Source organism: Prosopis cineraria, unplaced genomic scaffold, assembly GCF_029017545.1.
Source record: "Prosopis cineraria cultivar Desert tree isolate PC_DT_omini unplaced genomic scaffold, ASM2901754v1 PC15, whole genome shotgun sequence".
In the NCBI taxonomy this organism is placed as follows: domain Eukaryota; kingdom Viridiplantae; phylum Streptophyta; class Magnoliopsida; order Fabales; family Fabaceae; genus Prosopis; species Prosopis cineraria.
The window spans coordinates 3,182,814-3,206,827 of record NW_026555346.1 but is presented as its reverse complement, the minus strand read 5'-3'; the positions used below and the strand labels follow the sequence as shown (position 1 = coordinate 3,206,827).

At 31.5% G+C, this 24,014-nt stretch overlaps 1 protein-coding gene across 1 annotated transcript; it reads left to right on the top strand.

Annotated features, from left to right (window-relative positions):
* Window positions 1-12,119: 12,119 nt before the first annotated feature.
* On the top strand, window positions 12,120-15,176 carry LOC129294296 (WAT1-related protein At4g08300-like). Its single transcript, XM_054932541.1, has 7 exons — window positions 12,120-12,429; window positions 12,578-12,640; window positions 13,532-13,648; window positions 13,940-14,180; window positions 14,275-14,433; window positions 14,541-14,692; window positions 14,782-15,176. Exons 1-7 carry the CDS (start codon window positions 12,239-12,241, stop codon window positions 15,023-15,025), a joined length of 1,167 nt encoding a protein of 388 aa, XP_054788516.1. The 5' UTR covers window positions 12,120-12,238; the 3' UTR covers window positions 15,026-15,176.
* Window positions 15,177-24,014: the final 8,838 nt, after the last annotated feature.

The window sequence follows — 24,014 nt, the reverse complement described above, 5'->3', positions numbered from 1 at the left end:
TGAGACTTTTAAAATTCTCACAAATTTATAAATCAAATAACTTATTGTGAGTACATTTTAAATTATTTTATCCTCAATTAAAATAGAAGGTTTTCCTAAAATAAATAAGACAAAATAAATTTTATTTGAAAGATTGATTTGGATACATGAAATTTTCATAAATCTTATCAAAATATTTTCTCAAGATTATCTCTCAAATTTTTGTCATAAATAAAGAAATAAAATATCTTCTTAAATAAAAACTACAAACCAAAACTAAAAATTATTTTATAAAAAATTAATAATTAATTTTTTTCTTAAAAAATTTCCAACCAAGAAACAAGTATTTTTACCCCCAAATTACGCAAGCGTTAATCCCTCAAAAGGGTATATAGGCCCTAAAGTTTCATCATAGGTTAAGTTCAACTTATAAATAAACAAAATTTTTCCTTTTAATTTTCTAACCTTTTTATCTTAATTTTTATTAGGAATAATTAATATATTTTCAAGATCATTTAAATTTATATAGTTAACTTAAGATAACCATTCACATGAATGGATGCTGTGGGGTGCTTAACACTTTCTCTGCATATAATCGACTCCCTTATCCTTTTTTTTATACGTAAACCATATGTAAAAAAAGTTTTCAAAATTACTTATAAAATTTTGGTGGCGACTCCAAAATATTTATATTTTTATTCAATTTTCCTTATTGAGGAATTTTTGATCGGGAGCGACAACAACCTATACTTTTAAGTGGGGTAATTTTTCGTCTAAAGTATTTTTTTGAGGTCTAAAAACATCCTTTTGTTACAAGACCACTAACTTTGTCATTTTCTACGCACATGACATGTGCCCCCACACATAATGATAGATAAGACTTTGACTATATCTTTTAGTGTTAATTTGCCCTATACTCTTTTTATAAAAGCGTTGGTACCTTAAAGTTTTTTTCTTAAAGCATTGAATACCTTAAATTTTTATTAAAATAAAATTTAATAGATATTTTTAAAATATTAAATATTTTTATATTTAATAATTTAAATAATATTATTTATAAATATTTATTAAAATTTATAAATTATTTTTTAAATATTAACAACTCAAACAAGTATTTTATAAATTTATAGATAATTTTTTTTTTTTTATATATTGATCTATGATCTTCAATCTTCTCTCCAAAAAGTGTCCAAATTATTATGCCTTTTGTGTGAATTAAAACTTACTTATATTTTTTATATTACTTAAGTTTTTTAAATTTTTAAGTCATTTTCTGTAATTTTTGGTCAACTAAAGATCTTCTTTCAAAATATTGTACTATTCAAATTTAATACTCTTTACACGTTGTAGTGTTAAGAGTAAAACTAAAAACATGATAAAGTAGGACAAACAATATGACAATAAAAATATTTATTAAAAGATATTATTTATTTCATTAATGTGCTATCAAAAGTTACTTAACAAGAGAAAGATAGAGAGATAAGAAAAAAAAAATCCCTCGGTTAATTTGAAGGTTTCCCTTTTTTTTAATACAAAGTTGTAAAATATAAAAAATATTAAATTTAGTGGATGTAATGTTTTAAATAATAATATTTACAATTATTAAATATTAAAATACTTAATTTTTTAATAATATTTATTAAATTTTATTTTAACACAATTTCAGAGCAATATTCTAAAAAAAAAAATAGGATGACTAGCATTCTTAAAAGAAAATTCAAAAATAAATTAATATAAAAGGATATAATTAAAGTTTTATATACCATTATGCATGATCTCACGCATATGCTATCTTAAAAAAAGAAAAAAATTAATGATTCGCTAAAAATATTTATTACTCTTTAAAAAATAATTTATAAGTAATATAGTGTTGGGTGGGCCTTAAAAATAAATCCATTAATAAACGATGCTGAGACGAGGGACAAGACATCAGTCAAAATGATCATGACGTAACGTAATCGCACAACTTAGCTTCGCATTGACTGCCCATTCGAGTGAAGGAACCGTCAATTTCACGTTAATCAATTTTATGACTGCCGTGACCCCTTTTGATTTTGGTGGCATTGAATTTCCGGTCCCTTCTGTTTCAGAGGTAATTTTTTTTAATAGAACAATATATTTATGAATTCTTATAATTCACTTCAATGGCTCTTATAATTTTATTTGTTAAAAGTGAGCCCTTATACTTTCACATGTCTAGCGTTTATCCCCTCCAATTTTATTTATAAATTACTTTTAATATATTTTATTAAAATTAAAAAATATTTAAAGGTCATTAACTTTATCTTAAAATTTAATAAATTTGGACCTTACCCTCTACTAAAAACAAAAAAATATTTTTAATAATTTTTTAATATTTAATAAGAGTATAAATGTAAAAATGAATATAAAAAATAGTAAAATGTTTTATAAATATGATTAAAATTAATCTGTTTTCTTTATTCTATAAGGATTAGAGGAGTAACCCTTGGACCATTAACGCTGTCAAAAAGATGTGACGTGGCTTACGGGGTATAGAAATGGGTCTTAATCACGCTTAAGTGGATTAATTTTTCCACGCATCTTCAATTTATTAAGTTTTGCAATATATTCGCTTTTGGGATTGCCAAGTCATCATCCAGGACATTTCGTCGGTATCTGGGCTCCTTGTCTATGCTGCGCTTCGTGGCCTCTTCTCTGCGTCTCTGATTTTGGCACATTCATCTATGCTTTCTGGTTTTGTGGTTTCTTTCCATCTCTTACTCTTTGTTCTTTGGCTTTCTGTTGGTGTATCATAAAAATTGAAAATGAGTTACATTCTTGGCCCAACAAAAAAAACAAAAACAAAAAGAGTTACATTCAGACCGTTCTTTCTCTTCGGCTTTAACCTGCTACTGTATTTCTCTCTCCTTTACATGCTCATGATGATGTTAGGGAAAGTGAAAATTAAAAATATCTCAAGTAAATTATTTACAAACAATGATAAATACGAATGAGTTGTTATCAAAATAAAAATATGATTTACTTTTTTAAATGGAATTTATTGTTAGCCATTGTGTATGAATCATTTGCTTAAGTGGTTCATAGTTCTTCTATAATATTACATCCTAACAAAGATCCCTCAACCGTTGATTATGAAATTTTTGAATTCCACCGAAGATAAAGTTGAAATTTACCCCATAAAAGAGTTGAGAAGAAAAGAATCTTAGAACGATGAATCATCTTACCTCACATTAATTTGTTTTATCTATTATTACTATCATTATTAAACAGTTCCACTATGTATATGATTTTAATCTTTAACCAAGGGTAATGTTGAGCAGGTCTCAACTTAAGCAGTGAGATGAATCGAACGGGTGAAATTGAGAGGAAAGATGAGAGGAACTGAAGAAGACGATAATGATGATGATGAAATGGTGTACACATGGCCTCGTTAAACTCTTGCAGTAACAGCCACGTCAATGGGGCTCTTTTCTGGTGAGAAGGTTCATGCTATCATGCACACCGGCAACTCCTCTTTGAAAAATTCGATAGCAAGAACCCATGATCTCATCCTTATTCTCAAACAACTGAAACTCCTCCAGAAGCTTCCTTTTGCAGGAAACGGCACGTTTCACCTTCTTCGTGGCCGGACCGCCAGGACGTCAGAGCCTTGGGAACTTTGTTCTCCTTCGACGTCGGAGTCCGATAACTCTTGCCCTTTGCCTCCTGCAATGCGCCGCCACGATGTGGCTTCACGATTGGTGTGGTCGAGATGGGGAAGATCAACTTTGACGATACAGAGATCGTGGAGGAGCTGGAGATCGGTAGACAAGGCGGTGAGCGAAGTTAGGACCCATTTCTATCTCTGTTAGCCAGATCAACTTTTTTCCTACGGTGTTATTGTATTGGTTCAAGGGCTAACGCCTTAACATGCAGGAGTATAAGGATATAATTTTAACAAATAAAATTACAAGGGGCTAATTAAAAATTGAAACAAATTATAAAAGTTCGCCTATATGTTTTCCCTTTCTTTATTTATAGACAGTTTTTCTGGTTTTTTTTATTAAAAAGTCGCTTTTAAAATTATTATTAGTTTTGACTAATTAAGGTTCTTAAATATATGTGTCATTAATGTGATAATGACAGGTTATAGATATAACCATGATATTTGATAACATGTGGAAGAGCGGTATTCAATTTTAAGCACCATAATTTAAAACACGAAAATAAAAATAATTTATACTTTATGTAACAGGCATGATTTTCGAATTTTCTTTACCAAGTTATATATGCGTGGTTATTATTTTTTTAAAAGGAATAATAGAGGAAGGTTTCAATTTATACCCATTAATTAATAATTTATATTTTTATTGTTTAAATTCAGATATCAATATTTTAATCTGTTAAAAAAATATCAAGAGAGCATTTTTATTATTCTAATTTTTATTTTAAAGTAGTGAAGGTCGAACTAATGTGGTCAAGTATCGATTTTTCTGCAGTATTGTGTCACGTACGATGTGCCCCTCGATCCAGTCAAACTAGATTATTCTCATTGTCAACGTTTAATAAAAAACCTCGTATGCACGCAAAAATTTTATTTGTTGATTGCCCGAGCTCTGTGAACTTTTCATGGGATCGAGTTTGTTACAAGCTCGTTACTTCTGCATATATGGGACTTACGTGTCAATACTTGTAACATGCTCCTTCCATTTCTTAAGGCGCTTTAAAGAAAGTTAATTTTTTTAATCTCATAAAAAAATGAAATATACTTTTATTTTTACTTTTAATTTTAAATAATAATACAATTACATTAATTAAATACTTTAAAGCTAATAAAATGATAAAATTAAAAAGAATGATTTAATTATTATAAAATATTTTACATTTTAGAACAAAAATTATTTTTTAAAAAATGTCCTGCAAGAGTAGCTTCCTGTAATATAGCCTCCCGTCCTTTCTCAGTTTACTCTTGTTGGCCTCTTTTGCACAAAGTGCCGACCGCGTGGGTAGTGACGTGGACAGTACAAGATCCACAAATAGCATCGCTGGCCCAGATTTGTTAAAAGTTGTATTGATGCAAGCTGTTTAGGTTAATTTTAAATTTCACAAGCACATATGTATAATTGAATGAAAAATACTTACTGAAAAACTAAAAATCTAGTCAGATTCAACTAAGAATGATCAAATTACGTTATTAGCAAATGCTAGCTCTTTCGGTTTAAACTTCAACGCGAATCAACGTCCGTGCATGTTTATTTGCGAACAACATCGCTGCTGATGAGGCTTTTGAGGGGACGCACACATATGGGGGTGGCAATTGAAACCAAAAAATAGTTTTGGTGTGATCTTTTGGTTTGGCCGGCTTTTTGATATATAACTAGATATTTATATTGATACTTTACATTCTCAGGCAGAACTGAATGCACATAATTCTTGAGAAGAGATTGATCGCATAAACTCAGTCCTTGCAGTAGCAACAAAGTTCACCCACCGCCAAGTTTCTCTCGTTTTTTCAAAGTCTCAATCGCTGTTTTAGTCAAAAAAGTGCAAAAGCATTAAAGTTGAATCAATACGTTCTTAATAATTAGATGCTTCAATGGTCTGAATATGCGTCAAAATACAAGGACAAGGAATAAAAAAAATCGCAACGGTACAAAAGATGTGGGGCATTATGAGAAACTTGCAAGATCACAAATCAGTTTAAAAAAAAAAAAAAAACGTCGCTGCATCTATTACCATGGATTGTGGTTCCGCATATAGTCAGATTGCTCCGATGCCGTTAGACTTTTACTGGAAGGTGACATCTCTACTCACGAGGATGCTACTATTATCATGGAAGCGAGAGGGCTGATTCAACAAGAATGGGATCTCGACCTATCTCAGATCTCCAGGCTAATTAATCTAGCTGCTGAGATCATCTCGCCAAGTTGGCTTTGAACGCGTCGCCGGGTCTGCATGTGTTTCACGAGCCTGATGAGGACTTGAGTTTTATACTCAGGCTTGATTGCAATCATCTGGCTGCGCCAAGAGGATAGTCTAATCCTTCCTTATGTATCTAATGTATGAAATGCATAATTTATAGGCGGCCGTTGATGGTGTTTCTTGCATTAGTGTTCTCCAAGAAGGGGAAGAGCCTATTGGCCCATTAGTGAGGGACGATGTGACAGAGACTGGTCTGCTGGATCCACCCATTACTAATTAACGTGCCAATCCATTTTCGTTTCCCAAACGCCAATCCAATTCCTATTTAGCCTATCTATAGTATTCTAGATTCAATTACTCATCTCAGCAACAAATTAAACAAAGGTTAGTCTAATTAGTGAAGATTTGGTTCATGACCTGTAAGATCAAATCTCACTCCAATGTGAAAATCTTGTTAGCAAACAATCTGTAATTAATTTACTATCCACCTAATTTGAGGATACTGTCACAGGAATTTTGGTAGTGGCAGCACAGGGGAATCTGTAAGCAGACAGAGGATTGTTTAGAATCATCCGACGCAGCTAATTATGCTCCAATTTGGCCATATTGACGACGGAATTAATTAAACGGGTAAGAATGCATGTTGCCCTATATATCCCCACAGTGAAAGTTATAAAGTGCCCTGCCTACTCAACATTAATCAGTATTCATGTCTGATTCTTGTTCGGGATCAACCCCTTCCCAATATTATAGTTATATATACTGTGTCCTCCAATATATCTTCCCATGATGTATTTGCTTTATTCTTCTTATTTGTTAGGGTGACGAGTTAATTGGCAAGCGCCACCCACATGTTATTATATCTCTCTCGTTATCCATATTAATAGCCAGATTAATCATGTCCGTATGCCTGCACTATATCTCTGTGTCCCTTAATCATAATCGGCGTCATAAATCTGCAGCTACCATCCCAACAAACACTCACAGAAATTAAATTTCTCACTTTGAATTAACGGGAGTGTCATAGAAAAACATCAGCCTTCCCTCCCCAAAGAAAAGCACAAAGCAGGGATAAAATGGTAAGTGTGGATATTCATCAAGAATGTGAGACGAGCCATCGTTAATCACGACCAGTTGTGCGCAAGCTCTGTGATCACCATTTTTTCAAATCCCCCGTCCGCGGTAAATGTTAATTGTTAATAAATAATAAGAGATATGACTTAGAAGCATTCTCACCAAACACTCCAGTTTATAAATGCAGTCCTAGATGTGTGGGGAAGTGGTTAATTGCCGTTGATTGGTGGCTTGCTTTTTTTAAATTGTTACTAATAAAATGAATAAACTAGTGCAAATTAAAGTGGCTTTGGGAATAATGGGATAGCACAGCCGACACACGCACTTGCATGTTGCCGAGTTGATCCAAACGTGCGGTCTTAAAGTCTTGCAAAAGTGTTTACTTTAAAGTCATCATTTTTTCCCCAAGAAATTAAAAAAGTCATTATTAGCAGAAATTATTTATAAAACTTTCTATTTTCGTAAATAAATAAATAATTTCCTTCGAATTTGGATCGACTTTTAAGTATATAATCTAAAGCTAATTTGCGCAATTCTATTTTAAAACAAGGTGAAATTATGTGCGAAAATAATAAGATCCCTACCATCAAGCGCTCAAGTATATATATCGTGCAGTAAAAGTCAGCTTCGTGATGGTTTTACTCTGTGAACAGTCAGGGTAGCGTTGTTGTAATATGTATTAATCCATCCAAAAAAAGGGGCCACTAAATGAATAATTTTCAATTATGAGCGGTGGTGTTGTGGATATATGTAGTTGGACAACATATCCAGATTTACTGCTTTGTTTGATTAATTCTGTCACCGTCACTTTACGGTAGCCACATTATTGTGATTTGGTTGGAGCTGGCGCTCGTGTGCCGTCAAATAATTGATTAAATTTCAATACAGAATACGGTGACGAGGATTTAAATGATTTTTAACACATACTGAAGTTATATCCACACTGTCCCCGTTGAAGCTGGCTAGCTAGATATTTTAGGAACATATAGGAGGAAGCAGAATAATTATAATTGAAGGAGAGCATCGAGATGCTATTCCCTTGAATAACCTGTATTGTTTTGGTAGCAGTGAAATAGAATTAATTATTAATAGATCTACGTGATTAAATGAACAATGAAAGTCCCCTAATTAAGTTAAATTGATAACTAGGATCCAGGAGAATCATCAGAAAAAATAAAATTAGAGAAGTTGTTTAATGAAGAAGGAATTGGGAATATTGAGAAGGAAGGTGGCAAATTCTGCAAAAGTGCCAACGGGTGATTGGACTGGAGACTATGTGATTCACGAGCCACATCTTGGATAACAGTACGCGCGTGTATGAATTCCTTGCTGGGTGGAAGAATATATATATATTTATACTCACACACACACGAAACAATGAATAAATTCCAGGGCTGACATATGAATACATTTGTTCCATTCCCTTTGGAAAATACGCAGCCCTTAAAGCAATAACCCAGCAGATTATATTTGAGTACCTTGTTTTTGAAGAATTCTTGCAAGATTAGATGAGTATATATGACGAATGAGAGAATGAATAAAATCTGGGCCACATCCTTAATAGAGAATATAGAATTATGAAATGGAGATATAAGTGCTTCTCTCCAATATGTTAAAGACACGGGTGGGATTCCACCAACCTGGTAATTGCTCGATGGAATCCAAACACGAAAAGCACCAAACTTTATTTCTGGGAACTTGCCTCCCCCCACGTTTCTTTGCTCCCTCCCTCATTCCTCCTTAATCAAATACACCATTCTCCTTCCCGTCCTCATCCATACGCTATATTTGTATATGTATGTACATGCACAATCTGTGATTCCCACTCCTCCTTGTGCTATTATTGCATGTAGCGTCGTTGTCCATAATCGTTATTTCAATTCTTGATTGGGCTGTCCTTAATTCATGGTTACCTTTTCATACAAGGACAGCGCGAGACGGGCTAATGATCTTCACTTAATTCGTATCTTGAAGAGGGTGGAAAAAATCTCACATGCGTTGCGTTGGATTTAGTATACGAAATATTAATATCTACATATCATGACATTATAGTACCGTGACGCCAGACTCAAGGATATCGAATGGTGTTTTTTTCCTTCTTGAAATCTCATAAATCAAAGGGGTCGAGCTTCTTTTCAAACATTTTTGTCCTGATCTATTCAGCTGCATGAAAAAAACAAGTCTATTTTGTATGTACGTGTCTCGACAAGTCAGGATAGTTTACGTGAAAGAAACCTCACCCATAAAGCAATATGTGCTAATTTAATGCCGTGTCTGAGTTTCTGGATAACTAATTCCCGGAAATAATTGAATGCATGCATGATTGAGAATACGAGACGAAAGTACTGCTTTTAGTGTCCTTGATTTTCACTCTCGCTCTGCTTTTATAAATTGTTAAACTAACGATAGCAACTTGACCTCCTCCTCGTGAGTTAGCTTAAGTTTCGATGATCCACGCACTTGTAAAACAAAGGAAATTGAAATGATTGATCAGCTCATCGAAAGAAAGACCCAAGGAAAAGCATTCCCCTTTCCATACCTATATAATTTCAGTCCTTTATTGACACGTATTTTTCTTCAATGAAATTTATATACAAGAAAGATTTTGTTTAAATTAAACTCAATAATTTCCCTTAGTTTGCAAGATTACTTTTGTGTGTGTGTGTGTGTGTTTTTTTTTTTTTTTTTTTGGATACAAGAGAATACTTCTTTTAGAGATACATAAAAGTGATCATCAGAGATTAAAAATTATATCGTTTGAAGTAATGCGTCAGTTAATAGGGGAAAAGGAAAATTAAAAGTCACACCGACATGCCACTAATTTAACTTATACTGATTAGATCCAGGTATAGCATTATTCGTGATAATTATAATCAAAATAGTGTAACAAAAGAAAAATAATTTTTTAAAAAATTTTATCCTTAATCTAGCTCTCACCTATAAGAAAGAGAGACATACGCGTCAAGGCGTACATACCAGCCATGTTGAGAGTTGCTATTATGACAACTGACCATTGATTAAAAAAAAAAAAAACTTTCACACGCTTTTTCTTGCGAAGCAAATGCCTTATAATATGTTTTAGGATTATTTTTCTATATAGTACTATATGCTTTTCCATTGTTTAAATAATTAAAATGTTCAACCAGGGCCATAAGCACAAACGTGACGTGTGTATCTCCGAAGTTACTGCTCACGTCACTCGCACTAAATTTGTCGCCGTATATTAACGTGTTCGTATTGAATTAATTAATCACGGATCATTGGCCAAAAAAATAATCATGAATCTAATAACACCTCTCTCACTGGCCAACAGGGATTGCATCGAGCAAAAAGGATAGGCATGACAAATCAAAATTTAAATTTTAATTAAATTACTTCTAATAAGAAGATAATTATAAATAATATAAAAAAAAAAACCCTCCCTTGCTAATGAAGGGATACACTAATTATAAGATGTGTGTGTTACCTTGAAAAAAAAAAAAAAACACACACACACACAATATGCGCTAGCTATGTCCATATTATCTATACTTTTTTGTCGATTAATTTATTTTGATGTGATTGTCTAATTTGTTTGTATTATCAGTTAATCTATATTTATGTATTGTCAAATTCAGATGTATGTAGATTTTTTAACATAAAATTTCCATCCAAGAACCTTAAACCCAAATTTTGTCTAATTAATTGAGAAAATATATCCCTACCACCCAATTAGATTCGCTAGTTATCTTTTAAATTTCGAGTTACCACGCACAACAGAGAACTAAAGCTCCCACAACTAGTTGACTTTATCAGTTTGCCCCATTCTAAGACTGCCTTTTTCCTTTTCTATAATATGGCAGTATGTTTTATATATACATACGTATACATACGTGTACACACACATATGTACATGTACATGGTGTACACATCCATTGAGGAGTTAAAAAGGCCAGAGGGAGGGAAGAATTGAAAGGCCTCAATTAAGGAGTAATCATTCATCTCGGATTCACTTATCCCTCTTTATCAAATGGTGTCCACAGAGCAACCACTCTTATTTAACACCCCAATGAGACATCATTTAAAGTTAAAAATACGGGCAAACTTGACCTTTAAAGACTTAAGTCGTAAAGCTTGATTTTTCATTTTGAACTTTATTTTTCAGGTCCGACCTTTATGTGAAAGACTTAGAGCCAGGCCCGCAAACCTTTTTTAAAAAATAAAAAATTAAGATAAGATTAAACATTATAAATTAATTAAAATATTTTAAAATAAAAAAAATTAAAATTTTTATAATTTTTTAAAAATTAAACAACACATATTTAGAAGTTTAGTAATAAAATTTAAATGTTGGTTGAAAAATAGTTCATTTTTTATAAACACATAAACATAATAATTATAGAAAAACAAAAAATATCAAAAATTTTATACTATACATTGATATTTATTAAATTGTATTAAATTAATTTTAAAATAAATTAAAATTAATAATAATATAATGCGTGTAGGATTAGGTGAGCAAATTATTGATTTCAAACACGTGTTTTATCAAAGAAAATAATAATAATAATATAACAGAGCTTAAAGGGTCGTTAGGGACCTAGCCTTTTTTTACAAGGCTTATTAGGGCTAAGCCCGATTACTTTAAAAAAATTTATTTTTAAAGTCTGAGCCCTTATTTAAACAGGACCTCTAAATATGATCCTTTAAGCCAGGCTTTTTTTCCCAACTCTAACATCACCTTTCTTTACTTGCATCACCATCCAGAGCACTAAACCCATTTCCCATTTGGTGGTCAATGAATCAAACACTCCCCCACTTCTCATAAAACAAATTGAACGGGAACAGCACACAATTATTATTAAGAGACACACATTATTCCAAGAAAATGGAAAATAACAACAAACATCTCAGTTTATTTTCATGTATAAATACAATTAATTATCAACAACATGCCCTCAGCAGGACGATACTACGATAGGATTCTAATAGTGAAGTGTCAATAAACAGAATTTAAATTTATTCTTGCTTTATATATATATATATATATATATATTTGTGAACGGATATAAGAGAATTTGCAGGGGTGAAACTAATGAGGTGAGAGAGCAAGTGGCTTAATTAGACAATCGTGGAGGTGTAGTGTAAAACAGGGTTCAGTATTTTTGCTTTTTTGGGCCTATAAGAGGGACATTCGGCCTTGCGAGTTTGTCACCCACAAACTCCATCGTAAGTCATAAACCAGAACTCCTCCTGTGGGAGAGCTCGAGTGTTGGTGCTCGTGACTTACAGAGAGAGCGAGAGAGCGAGAACTGATTAGGAGATGGCGATGAGCGAGGTGATGCGCAAGGTGAAGCCATACTTGGCTATCATCTCTCTTCAATTTGGGTACTCGGGAATGTATATCATCACCATGGTTTCTTTCAAGCATGGCATGAGCCACTGGGTTCTCTCCGTGTACCGTCATGTTGTCGCCCTCCTTATCATTGCTCCTTTTGCTCTTGTCCTTGAAAGGTCTTCTTTCATCTCCCTGTCTCCCCTTCTTCTCCACTAGCTAGTATGAGCGCGCGCGCGCACCTATTAAAGCAGCTTTTCTTTCTTGTTTTTCCGCCTTTCTGCGTGCATCACGATAACGAGGGTGACTTTTTGATCTTCTTCGCAGAAAAATAAGGCCTAAGATGACCCTCCCGATCTTCCTCAGGATGCTGGCGCTTGGTTTCCTTGAGTATGTTTCCCTTTCAAACCCTTTAATCAAATCAACTTATTTGCGAGCACTAGCGACTTTATCATATCTACATTTTGTTCCTTGCTTTTCACTCACTCTCTTCACGGGCCCTGCGATAATCTTGAAAGTAAAACTTGCGCATACAAGCATGCACTACATCCGTCGAATTAATTCTTCACATCAATCTCTTTTGAAGCACTCTAGAATGATGACATATAAATTCTCTCTTGCTTGTTTCTGAACAAAGTTTGTAACTAAACGACGGTGAGACGCTTCACTGCTAAATTTTTCTTTGGTTCTCAGGGAAATTGTTACTGCTCTGTCTTGACCACCATCACAATAATATAATATTAAAGAATACTCTTCACAATACACGATCTTTGTAAAATGAAGTTACACGATAGTGCTTCATATATTGGTCCCTGGATACGCCATGCTTACTGAGCTATTCAGGGTACAAATGAATTGAAGTTTCATTCCCCTCGCATCTACCCCGATAATACTTAAATCCATTCAAGGAAAGGTTATCAATAACAAGGCATGTTGGTGCTTGGTAGCATATATAGTATGGAAAGTACAGGGTCAATTCGATGTCCCTGGAATTGCCATCTGGTGAACAAACATTCTGGCCTATAAGCTAAGCAGAGAGTACGTATATTGATAAGCTAGAAAAGATAGCAGGGGCTCGCTTATTTCACTTTCATTTCATGAAACAACGAGCTTGGCATCTAGCTAGATAGCCATATATAGTAGGAATGTATAGATGTACTTTTGTAGATCATAATATATATGCGGCACCTGTTGATTTTATCCTCCATATTGCACCAAAAGTTACATGTTATCTTCCAGAGAGGTTTAATAGGGTCTAATTGTAAATATGAAAATGATCAGGCCGGTGCTGGATCAGAACCTGTACAACATGGGGATGAAGGCCACCTCAACAACTTTTGCATCTGCCATCGTTAATGTCCTCCCAGCTATTACTTTTCTGATGGCACTAGTTTTCAGGTAAAAGCCTCAATGATTGCCGCATAATTGGCAGCGTATGCGCTTACGCAGTTGAAAAAGCCTAGTTGCATTCCTTCTTAGAATCCAACAATTAATTTGGAAGCCACACCACACACTGCACGCCATGGGGCCACTAGTTGACAAAACGTCCTCACTAAAAAAGCAATTAAATATTAAAGCTTGACGCAATGTAACCACACAAACATAGACATGCATATCTAATCAGATTCCTCTTCATAGTATTTTGGGTAGGATTTATTCTTATTCTGGTGAATGAATGACGTCAACCAGGTTAGAGAGCGTGAACCTGAGAAAATTACCCAGCTGGGCCAAGATAATAGGAACTGCAATCACAGTGTCAGGTGCCATGGTGATGACGTTGTACAAAGGCGCGGCCTTTCAGATAATAAAGTCAAGTGGTATAAGCCATCACGATTCTGCTTCCACCGAACCCTCTGACCAGCACTGGGTTGTCGGCACCGTTTACCTCATTGGAAGTTGCTGCGGCTGGGCTGGCTTCTTCATTTTGCAGGTAATTAATAATCTACACGCCCAAACATGTTTTTTTCTTTTTGATTTATTTTTGAAGTGATTTCGATTAACGCGTTCTACTTTTGTGGTTATAGTCATTCACTCTGAAGATATACCCGGCAGAGCTCTCGCTCACGGCTTGGATTTGCGTGACGGGAATTGTGGAGGGTTCCATCGCAACCTTTATAATGGAAAGGGACCTGAGCGTATGGGTCATAGGCTGGGACTCTAGGCTTCTTGCTTGTGTTTATTCTGTAAGTACCACAAACTCTTCCCTTTCAACTTCGCCACTGCATGGATTTCATCTCGGCGCATGGTTTTAACTAGTATAATGAACTGACTATTATTCTGTGGCAATTAGGGGGTGGTGTGCTCTGGAATGGCTTACTATGTACAAGGGGTTGTGACCAGGGAACGTGGACCAGTCTTTTTAACTTCTTTCAGCCCACTAATTATGATTATCACCGCAGCGTTGGGTTCTTTCGTGCTAGCCGAGCAAGTCCACGTGGGAAGGTGCATAATTCTTCTTTACCCTGATCAATTTGATATTCCTTGTATTACATATTTGCTTCGTTTCTCAAATATGTGTTAACGCTTTTCAGCATAATTGGAGCTATACTCATCGTGTTCGGACTTTATTCTGTGGTGTGGGGAAAAAGCAAAGACGTTAAAAGCACGAGTGACGACACAGTGAAAGGGGAGGGTCACGAATTGCCAATAAAAGACGACACGAGGTCAGGATCAGGCATTTTTGACAAGATTGAGGTCAGTGTTCCTGCTGAGAAGTCAAAGGGGCCGGGGAAGAACAGTAATGTCCCACCACAAGCACCAACGCCAAGATCATGAACCTTCTTTGAGACTAACCTTTATAAATTTTCCTACCCAGAGAGACGTCAAGAAAGATTTGTAGCCGTACAAATCTCTCCCAAGGCATTGACTGCTCTTTCGTCTACACCTTTCTGGAATTTTAATATGAAATAACGTGCTCATATTGCTAGCTTTTGCGTGTCTCTGCTTCTGTCTTTCATCTTAACCAGTGACGCTCTTTCTCCTTTTGTTTTTCGTCTTTCGTTACTTAATTAGCTCCATAATTTAAGGTTAAGCTTAATCAAGGAATCCACTTATTATTAAAATAAATAAACAGAGCATTCAGAATTTATAATAGAGTAATTGATGGATGCTTTAACATGCCAAACTAATATTCAAAGATTTAACAATGAGTCAGCATGCATTTTCCATTAATTATGGATCGACCCCAATCAATCCAAACGACGCGGCAGATGAAGAGAATCGGATTCGGATTCGGATTCCTATTCCCTGCAACCTACTTCTCCCACAAACAACCCCAAAGCTAAACAACGCCTGATGGGGGTATAGTAGGGTGGGGTTCCGATAGTAAATATTATATAAATTGATTGATAAATGTATGAGCAAAGCCCCGAGGGTTCGCGTCTAGTAGGTTGAGTCTCACGCTTTAGGATATGGTTTAGCTTTAAACAAGTTGAATGAGCGCACAACACAAGTGGGTTTTACTTTTATCTCTGTATTATTCGTGATGACTCCTGATTGCGGTGGGCGTCACTTTCCAACGTACCTGGTTGGTTTCATATTGGTGTGTGCGTTGGTGTCATGTATCCGTACGTTATGTGTGCTGATATTCTGTGCTTGTTACTGTTAGGATGTTCTTCTGATCATGCTAAGTTGGCGAGATATGCACGCTGCTTTAATTTGGACTTCGTGTAGCTCATAGGCCCATGCTCGTCCCATCTGCCACCTTCCCTTGCTATCTTCTTCGAATCAACTAATTCCTGGCTTGATCATCATTTATTTTAATTAATATTTTAGATATAATGCGTAATTATTATCCATACATCATAAGCCCCAGCGTGTGGTGCCTGTGTCAGCAATTCCATTATAGCCAAAGAACACCCTTGTCTTTACACTCACAGTTTGGTGTGGCATCGTCACCCTTGGACTTTCCATTTTCGACCTTAATTCATTTTAGAGCTGTAGGCTGCAGACTGTAGCTATCATCAATAATTAATCATGGAACAGCCCAGCTACATATCTATAGGTCATCATGATTTTTGCATTCAACCACTGTATAAATCGACCAAAAACTTGGACCCCGAGCTAAGTTGCGCGTTAACGACTGGCTCTGTAATATAGATGTCTTTCACCTTGTTCTTCAATTTCAGCAACTTGTACTTGCCGTCGCTATTGCTTGTCTCCCTGTTTTCTTTTCTTTCTTGTTTTTTTTTTTTTTGGCTGAATGCTTGTCTCTATCCATACACCTTTTCAACGGCACCAAGTACATTGCAAGCTCTGGATTTCTCATTTGGTCTAAACTAAATTTCTCTCACGATGTCCTTTCTGCTTTTGGTGAGGACCAGGTGGATACGTTTGTTATCTGTTTTTAAAAATTGTTTTTTTCATTTTTAAAAATAGAAAAATTTTAAAATTTATTTGAATAATTATTTTTTATTTATTTGTTTTTAAAATTGTTTTCATTTAAAAAAACGAAAATAATTTTAACTTATTTTCGTTTTATTTTTCTTATTTTTAAAATACATTGCATTTAATTATTAAAAATTATAGTTACCTTAACTAATTTTTATTATTAATTATCACCATTAACAACATATAATTATTACTATCAGTCCATTTTTAAATTCGAAAATTATTTTTTAATTTACATAACTAAATAAATTTTTATTTTATTTTTTAAAAAATAATTTTAAAAACTATGTTACAAAATAGTTTTTAAAAATAAAAAATGATAGCAAAAACCAAACGGACCCTACGTTATTTTTTTCATTGGGTATAGAAAGCAGAACTAAACGGCCCGTTTGGTTTCTATTCTTATTTTTTATTTTTAAAAATTGTTTTGTAAAACAGTTTTAAAATTATTTTTAAAATAAAATAAAATAAAAATATTTTTGGTTATATCGATTTAAAAATAAATTGATAGTGGTAGTTATAGGTAGTTAACGGTGATGATTAATAATATAAATTTATCAAAGTAATTATAATTTTTAATAATCAAAAATAAGAAAAATAATTTAAAGTTGTTTCTATGTGTTGTTTTTAAAGTTTTAAAAACAACTAAATAACAAACATTTAGTCAAACAAATTTTCAATTTTTTTTGTTTTTAAAAATATAAAAAATAAAAAACAGAAAACAAGCAGACCTTAAGTTTCCTTAAAAGTAAAAGGTTTCCTCGCTTCTTCACGTGCGATTGGTTTTATTTGCTACGTAAGAGTATGAGAAGTATAGATTATAGATTATCGGTGTGGTGTCAGATTGAACTCCCATCTCAAGCTGTGCGTGACACCAAGCATGTCTCGTGATGCGTATTCATAATTATGCTGGAACGTGGTCCGCTGTTAACGAAGATGTGCTACCAACATACATACGCACACGTATAACCTTAAATTGATCTTCAAACAAAATTCCCAACATGCAAGCAAGTTTCACTCGAGCAGCTAAAATGGGGTCGGCAAGTAGAGAGGAAGCCATAACAAATATCACTCACTAACACATTTTAAGTTTCATGAGGGAAGAAAACCTTTCTGATTTTTTTCTGGCTTTCCCACGTAGCCAAATGGAAGCTGTTTTTTTGTTGGGCCACTTTTTTTTTTTTGGTTCTTTTTTAAGTGCGAGTTTAATTTCAATTCAACTTTATTTCTTTGTCAAATTACTTTCACTTTAATTTCCTATTTCAAATTCGGTCGTCTCACGCCACGACTCATCGATCATGACAAGTGACTTCCATACAATTCATTTCAGAACTCACCGTCCCTCCATCGACCCAGTTCCCTAGTCGTCTTCTTGTTTTGACTACTAATAGCAAAGGCCGAAGAACTTCCTCTCTGTCATGTGGCCTTGAAGGTCCATCTATCAAATCTGACTTGACGCCTACATATTGCCTCGCAATTAGTTTTTCTTGCCTCGCCCTTCGTTGAACCGCACCTTAAATCAGAAAATATAAGAACCCGCGAATTATTCCATTAAAATAGGTTACAAGTTTGTATCTTTTACGTAACCGTCTCACATATATATATATATATATATATAACTGTCGCTATAAATGCTCGTGACATTTACAACACATACACAAAATGAAAAAGTGATCCAATTGCGTGGCTGGAGATGAGTACAAACCACAATTTGCTGTTGTTATAATTGAATAATTGGATCCCACATTTACTCGCATTAATTGCTTTAGAGTGATGGTAATGCGCAATGCTTTTAAATGGATTTGGACGTACTTGGATGATATACTCCTCTCATTTTTAACTGGGAGAGATACTATTACTTTTTATTTATTTTTTATATAAATAAAATTATTTATTTCAATTAATATTTATTATATATTTTTAAATTAACTCTCATAATTTATATTAATAAAAAATAATTAATATATGCTTATATTGATTAATATAGAGTATGTTAGTCTAATTATTTTATTTTTAAATATAGTCATTATAGTTAACTAATTTTTTTAAACTGTATAATACAATTTTTTTTCTTTATATATAAAAACAAAGGGAGTATAAGCAGGTAGAATTGAGAAACGGGCAGGCCTGATTTATATAAACCCAAATTTTAAGGGCTTGGGATATTAAGCTTGATTTTTTTAAATATCTTATTTTTTAAAGCTCAACCCTTATATAAAAGGTTCAAAGCTCAGCCTGTAAGCCTTTATTATTTTTTCATTTTTTAAATTTTTTAAAAATTAATTTTTTTAATTATAATATTTCATATATTTTTTAAAATAAAAATTATAATATTTAAAAATTAAAAATAAATAATATAAATTCTTAATTTTAAATAAATATATATTTGAATGTTTAAATTTAATTTAAAAATTAAAAATATTATATTTTTAAGAAAAAAATAAAAATGGGCCTAAAAGGACCACTTGAGCTTCCTTTTTTAAAATTTATCAAAGTTAGGCTTAAAAACTTTATTTTTAAAAAAATATTATTTTTAAAAATTTAAATTTTTATAAAAATAAATTTAAATGGATGATTTTTCAAGTCTCACTTTTATTTTTATTCTTGATTTTATATGCAGGATGAAATTTGGTGCGGCGTCGATGACTTTTGTCTTTTGGGGACTCGATCACAATTAGCTGCTGTGAGAGCCTGCATTATTAGTTCATTATTGCACAACTAAAGCATGCGTGCCCCAGCGATAAACGAATGGGACGAAGGAGAGCCTTTCTTTTCTTTTTTGTATTTGTAAAGACATCCCTCTTTTTGACCATTAATTGAAGGACCAGACTCCTTTTCCGGTGATAAAACCTTATCTTTCCATAAAGACAAAGCTTGTGTATTTAAAATATTTATTTTAATTAAATTAAGACATATTCATTATTTATAAATTTTTTATTATATAATAAACTCTTGTTATTAATATTATCAACACATTAAAATTTATTGGATAAAAATATATTGAACATATAAAATTAAGTATATAAATATTGTCTTTTTATAAAATATTACGGGAAAGAAGCAGTGAAATTAAATCTTCTAGGAACAAGCGTATGTGCATCACTTATCATCGAGGATATATATGTAATTACGTGTGACCATGGGAGCTTTGATTTTTTGTTTTTTAGGGGGTTACAGAGAACAGCGCCCTTGCTTGAGGGCCTCGTATGTTACAAAAAGTGAACCAAGTACGTACCAACATAAATTTAACTTTATGCTGCGTTTCGTGCTAGAATAAACCAATAATTGCTTTAAAGTCACCTTTCTCAAAAACATTGATCCACTACGATTGTGTGGTTTTCATTTTTGATGTTCGTTGCACGCACTTCAAAAGTTTGTGAGCGGTACTGATTGATAACGAGGCGGAAGAGTTGAGATGAGGGTCATCTAAAATTCGATCTCTTTGCTGTATAGCTATAACGTCAAAAGCAAGAGATATGGAGATATGGACGACGGAGACTTTTAATTTCTGGCGGCAATTGCTCCTTCAAAAGCAACGTTTAATTTGACACATTTGACAATCACTTTAATATCTCCTATTATTTTCAACCACTTCCTTGTGCTTGTCACTAATTTTGGGGTAACAATAATCTTACATAATGTTTCAATTTATACACAAAGTGCGCCAGGTTTTAAAAAGAACAGATCTACATATAGATTTTAAAATTTTTTAAATATTTATAAAATTCATAATTATAGTTTTAGATCATCCCATGCAAATCTTTTATTCTTTTGATGTTTCTTCGCAAGTTCCATTAGATTTCCACACAAATTTCTTTGCACTTTCTTTTTCAATATTTCTCCTATGTATAGGATGTTAATATTAATTTTTCAACCTTGGTAGTAAATACACCTTTCGATCTTATATATAAGTTAGGATTGATTACCGTTTTCATAACTCATTTTATATAAAAATATGAATTATTAATTATTTTCTTTTAATTATATCCTTTACCATTTTTCATGGGTAGAACAGTACAAGATTACATGTATGGGAGTGAAAATATTTTTAAAATATCATGTATTCAATAAAAGTAAATTAAAAAATATTTCTTAAACAACAATAATTTTACTACCTCCAATTAATTCTGTTAACATGGTTAAAACTAATTTATATTTTATATGTAGTGAAAATATCATTCAACAACCACTGATGTCATTTAATATCAATTAAAGAAAAAATAATTTTAAAATATCACCATAGGAAGGATTGATTTAAAAATAATTTTAAATAAGAAAAAACTATAATACTCCTTGCCTTTCTTTTTTTAATTGATAGGTAGTCATTTGTAAATTAAAAAATACCCATTTGTATTTAATAAGAAGTCATTTACTAATTGATGAGTTCTAAAATGAAAAAAATTTGGTCATGGGAAGGGATAATTGTATATCATGTTTTAACAAGTTACCATTTATTGATTAACAAGTACCTATTTGCATTTAACAAAAAATCATTCGCTAATTGATAAATTATGTAATTTGAAAGAACTTGGTTATAGGAAGAGATAAGTATATACCATATTTCAACAAGAAGTCATTAATTAATTAATAAGTACCTATCTGTATTTAATAATGAACCATTTAATAACTGACAAATTTAAAAATTTAAAAGAATTTAGTTGTGAAAAGGAGAAGTGCAAATCATGTTTTAGCAAGGTGACATTTATTAACTAACAAGTACTCATTTATATTTTTAAAAAAATTATTTGCAAGTTGATAAGTTTTTTTTAAGAAAAAGAAAATTAGGGACATTATAGTTTTTTCTTATCTAATTACACAAGGGAAAATGACAATAAGATTGATTCTTTTAGATTATATAAATAATAATTTAATTTTTTAAAATGTCATAATTTTACTAAAATCCTCAAAGACTTTTCTGTCATTGATGAATTTAGATAAATGACTAAATTACCCTTATTTAAGATAAAATGATCACAAATTTTGTTTAAAAAATCACAAATTTTTTTATTATATTCACAATAATATAACAATAAATTACAAGTTTGCATATCAAATTCTTGATATTGCTATAAATATTAAAAATAATAAGTAATGATCACAAATTTTATTTAAATAATCACAATTTTGTTTATTATATTTGCAACGATGCAATAATAGATCACAACTTTACATGTCGAATTCTTAATGTTGTTACAAGGATAATTTAGTCATTTATATAAATTTATTAATGATAGAAAACTCCATAAAACTTTAGTAAAATTATTACATTTTAAGGAACTAACTTGTCATTTAGAGGGATTTATTATCACTTTCCCATTCTACAAAGATATTTTAGTATTTTTTTATTCTTATTTAATATCAAATTACTTCTATAGACTTTGAATGATATTTTTCTAAATGTGTGCGTGCGCAAGATGGAGAGCAGACGGCAAAGCTACTAAGTGGGTTTGGTGGATGCTGGCACCTGCCGGTAAATTAAAATACAACGGTATACTTTATCTCCGTAATTACCAGTGTATATGAATGGATTAATGAATAATATGGTTCTGAATTATTGTTCAAAAATTATTTTAAATTTTGAACTCTTAAAATATATATAAAATAAATTTTAAATTTTTAAATTTATAGCAAAATAAACCTGACCATTAATTTTTTTAATACTGTTACTGTCTACACAAGTATTGTAATAGTCAAAGTTAAATTCATAAGAAAATAAACCTTAAACAGCACCCGCGTGGAAAGCAACAATATTAGAAAAGTTAACAGTCAGGGTTTATTTGCTGTAGATTTAAAAATTTAAGATTTATTTTGTATATTCTAAAAGTTTAGAATTCAAGACGATTTTAGAACAGAAATTCAAAGTCTTGTTTGCTTGTTAAACCTATATGAATCACATAGACTTCATGCTATTTAAATATACTATTTAAATTTAATTTAGAATTCTAAATGTTTTACCTCTGATTCTCTCCAAACTAAAGTGTGTCTTTCATAAAAAAGTTACTGTGAGATTATTATTTATTCCCTCCATTTAAAAATATAAAATATTTTTTTAAGAGTTGAATATTAAAAAATATAAGGTATTTTTAATCTTTTGAGGTGTAATCAATGCCTTTTTTTTTAATGCCTCTATTGATAAATGATTTTATATTTACTATAAGATATTTAATAGGGATAAATATAAAAAGATAGGATTAGTTAGAAAGTAGATAACTATTTTATTGAGGGTCAAGTTTAATTAAAAATACCTTATATTTTTAAACAGAGAAAGTATTATGTTGATCTTTTTACTGCAAAATAACTATATATATATATATATATATATAAGCAACGTAACTTGTCTCAAATTTTAGATTTTTGTAGGCATAATTTAATCATAATTGAGATATTGTTAAATATTCCTTTAATCTTATATATAACTTATTTTTTGAAAAAATTCATGATTCTTTTTATAAGTGACATTGCATTAAAAAAAATTATTAGTTATTTCATTCTGACTTTATCATTTTACAATTAAATAAAGAATAAAAATTATAAATTTTTTTAAAAAATAATATATTCAATAAAAATAAATTAATTTTTTTAAAGATAATAGTAATAATTTGACTACCCTTCTTAAATTTTAGCAGAGTAGCCAGAAGCCACTTCAGTGAATAAATTCTCGTTTATTAAATTAAAAAATAAAAACAAAGTTCCCACTTCCCGATGATCAGTGCGCCCCCTTTCTGTGCTCCTCTTAGAGTAAGCACCGTCGTGCTCGGCACCAAACACTGTATTTTGCAGTTTCTTTTGTTTTTCTTTATTTTTTTAAATTACAAAATTATTATTATGATAATAAATAAATATTATAAAATTATTATTTTACTATTTAATAAATAATTAATTTAATTTGTTAAAATTTAACCTGAATGGTTCATATAAAAATTTTGGCCTAAATAATTTAAAATTGTATTAAAAAAATTATAAAAAAATGAATTGAAGAGGTTAAAACAAAAGTTAAGTTTAACAAAATGAATTATTTTTTTACAATATAACAAAATGATGTTTAAATATTTGTTAAAAAAATACTTATATTTAATATCTGATCATACCTTAAATGATAAAGTTTCTCATAGATGGATAACTGTGTAAAATCAAATAAAATAAAAAATATTTTTAATTATAGTTTTAAATTTTTTAACTACAATTTTAAATTATTTAAATCAAATTTTAGCTGTTGAAGTCAAATTTTAATAAATTAAATTTATTTATTTATTAAATATTAAAATAATAATTTTATAATACTTATTTATTATTATAATAATAATTTTGTGATTTTTTTAAAAAAAATAACAACACTGTAAAACGCAGTGTTTTGGTGCTGAGCTACCACGGTGCT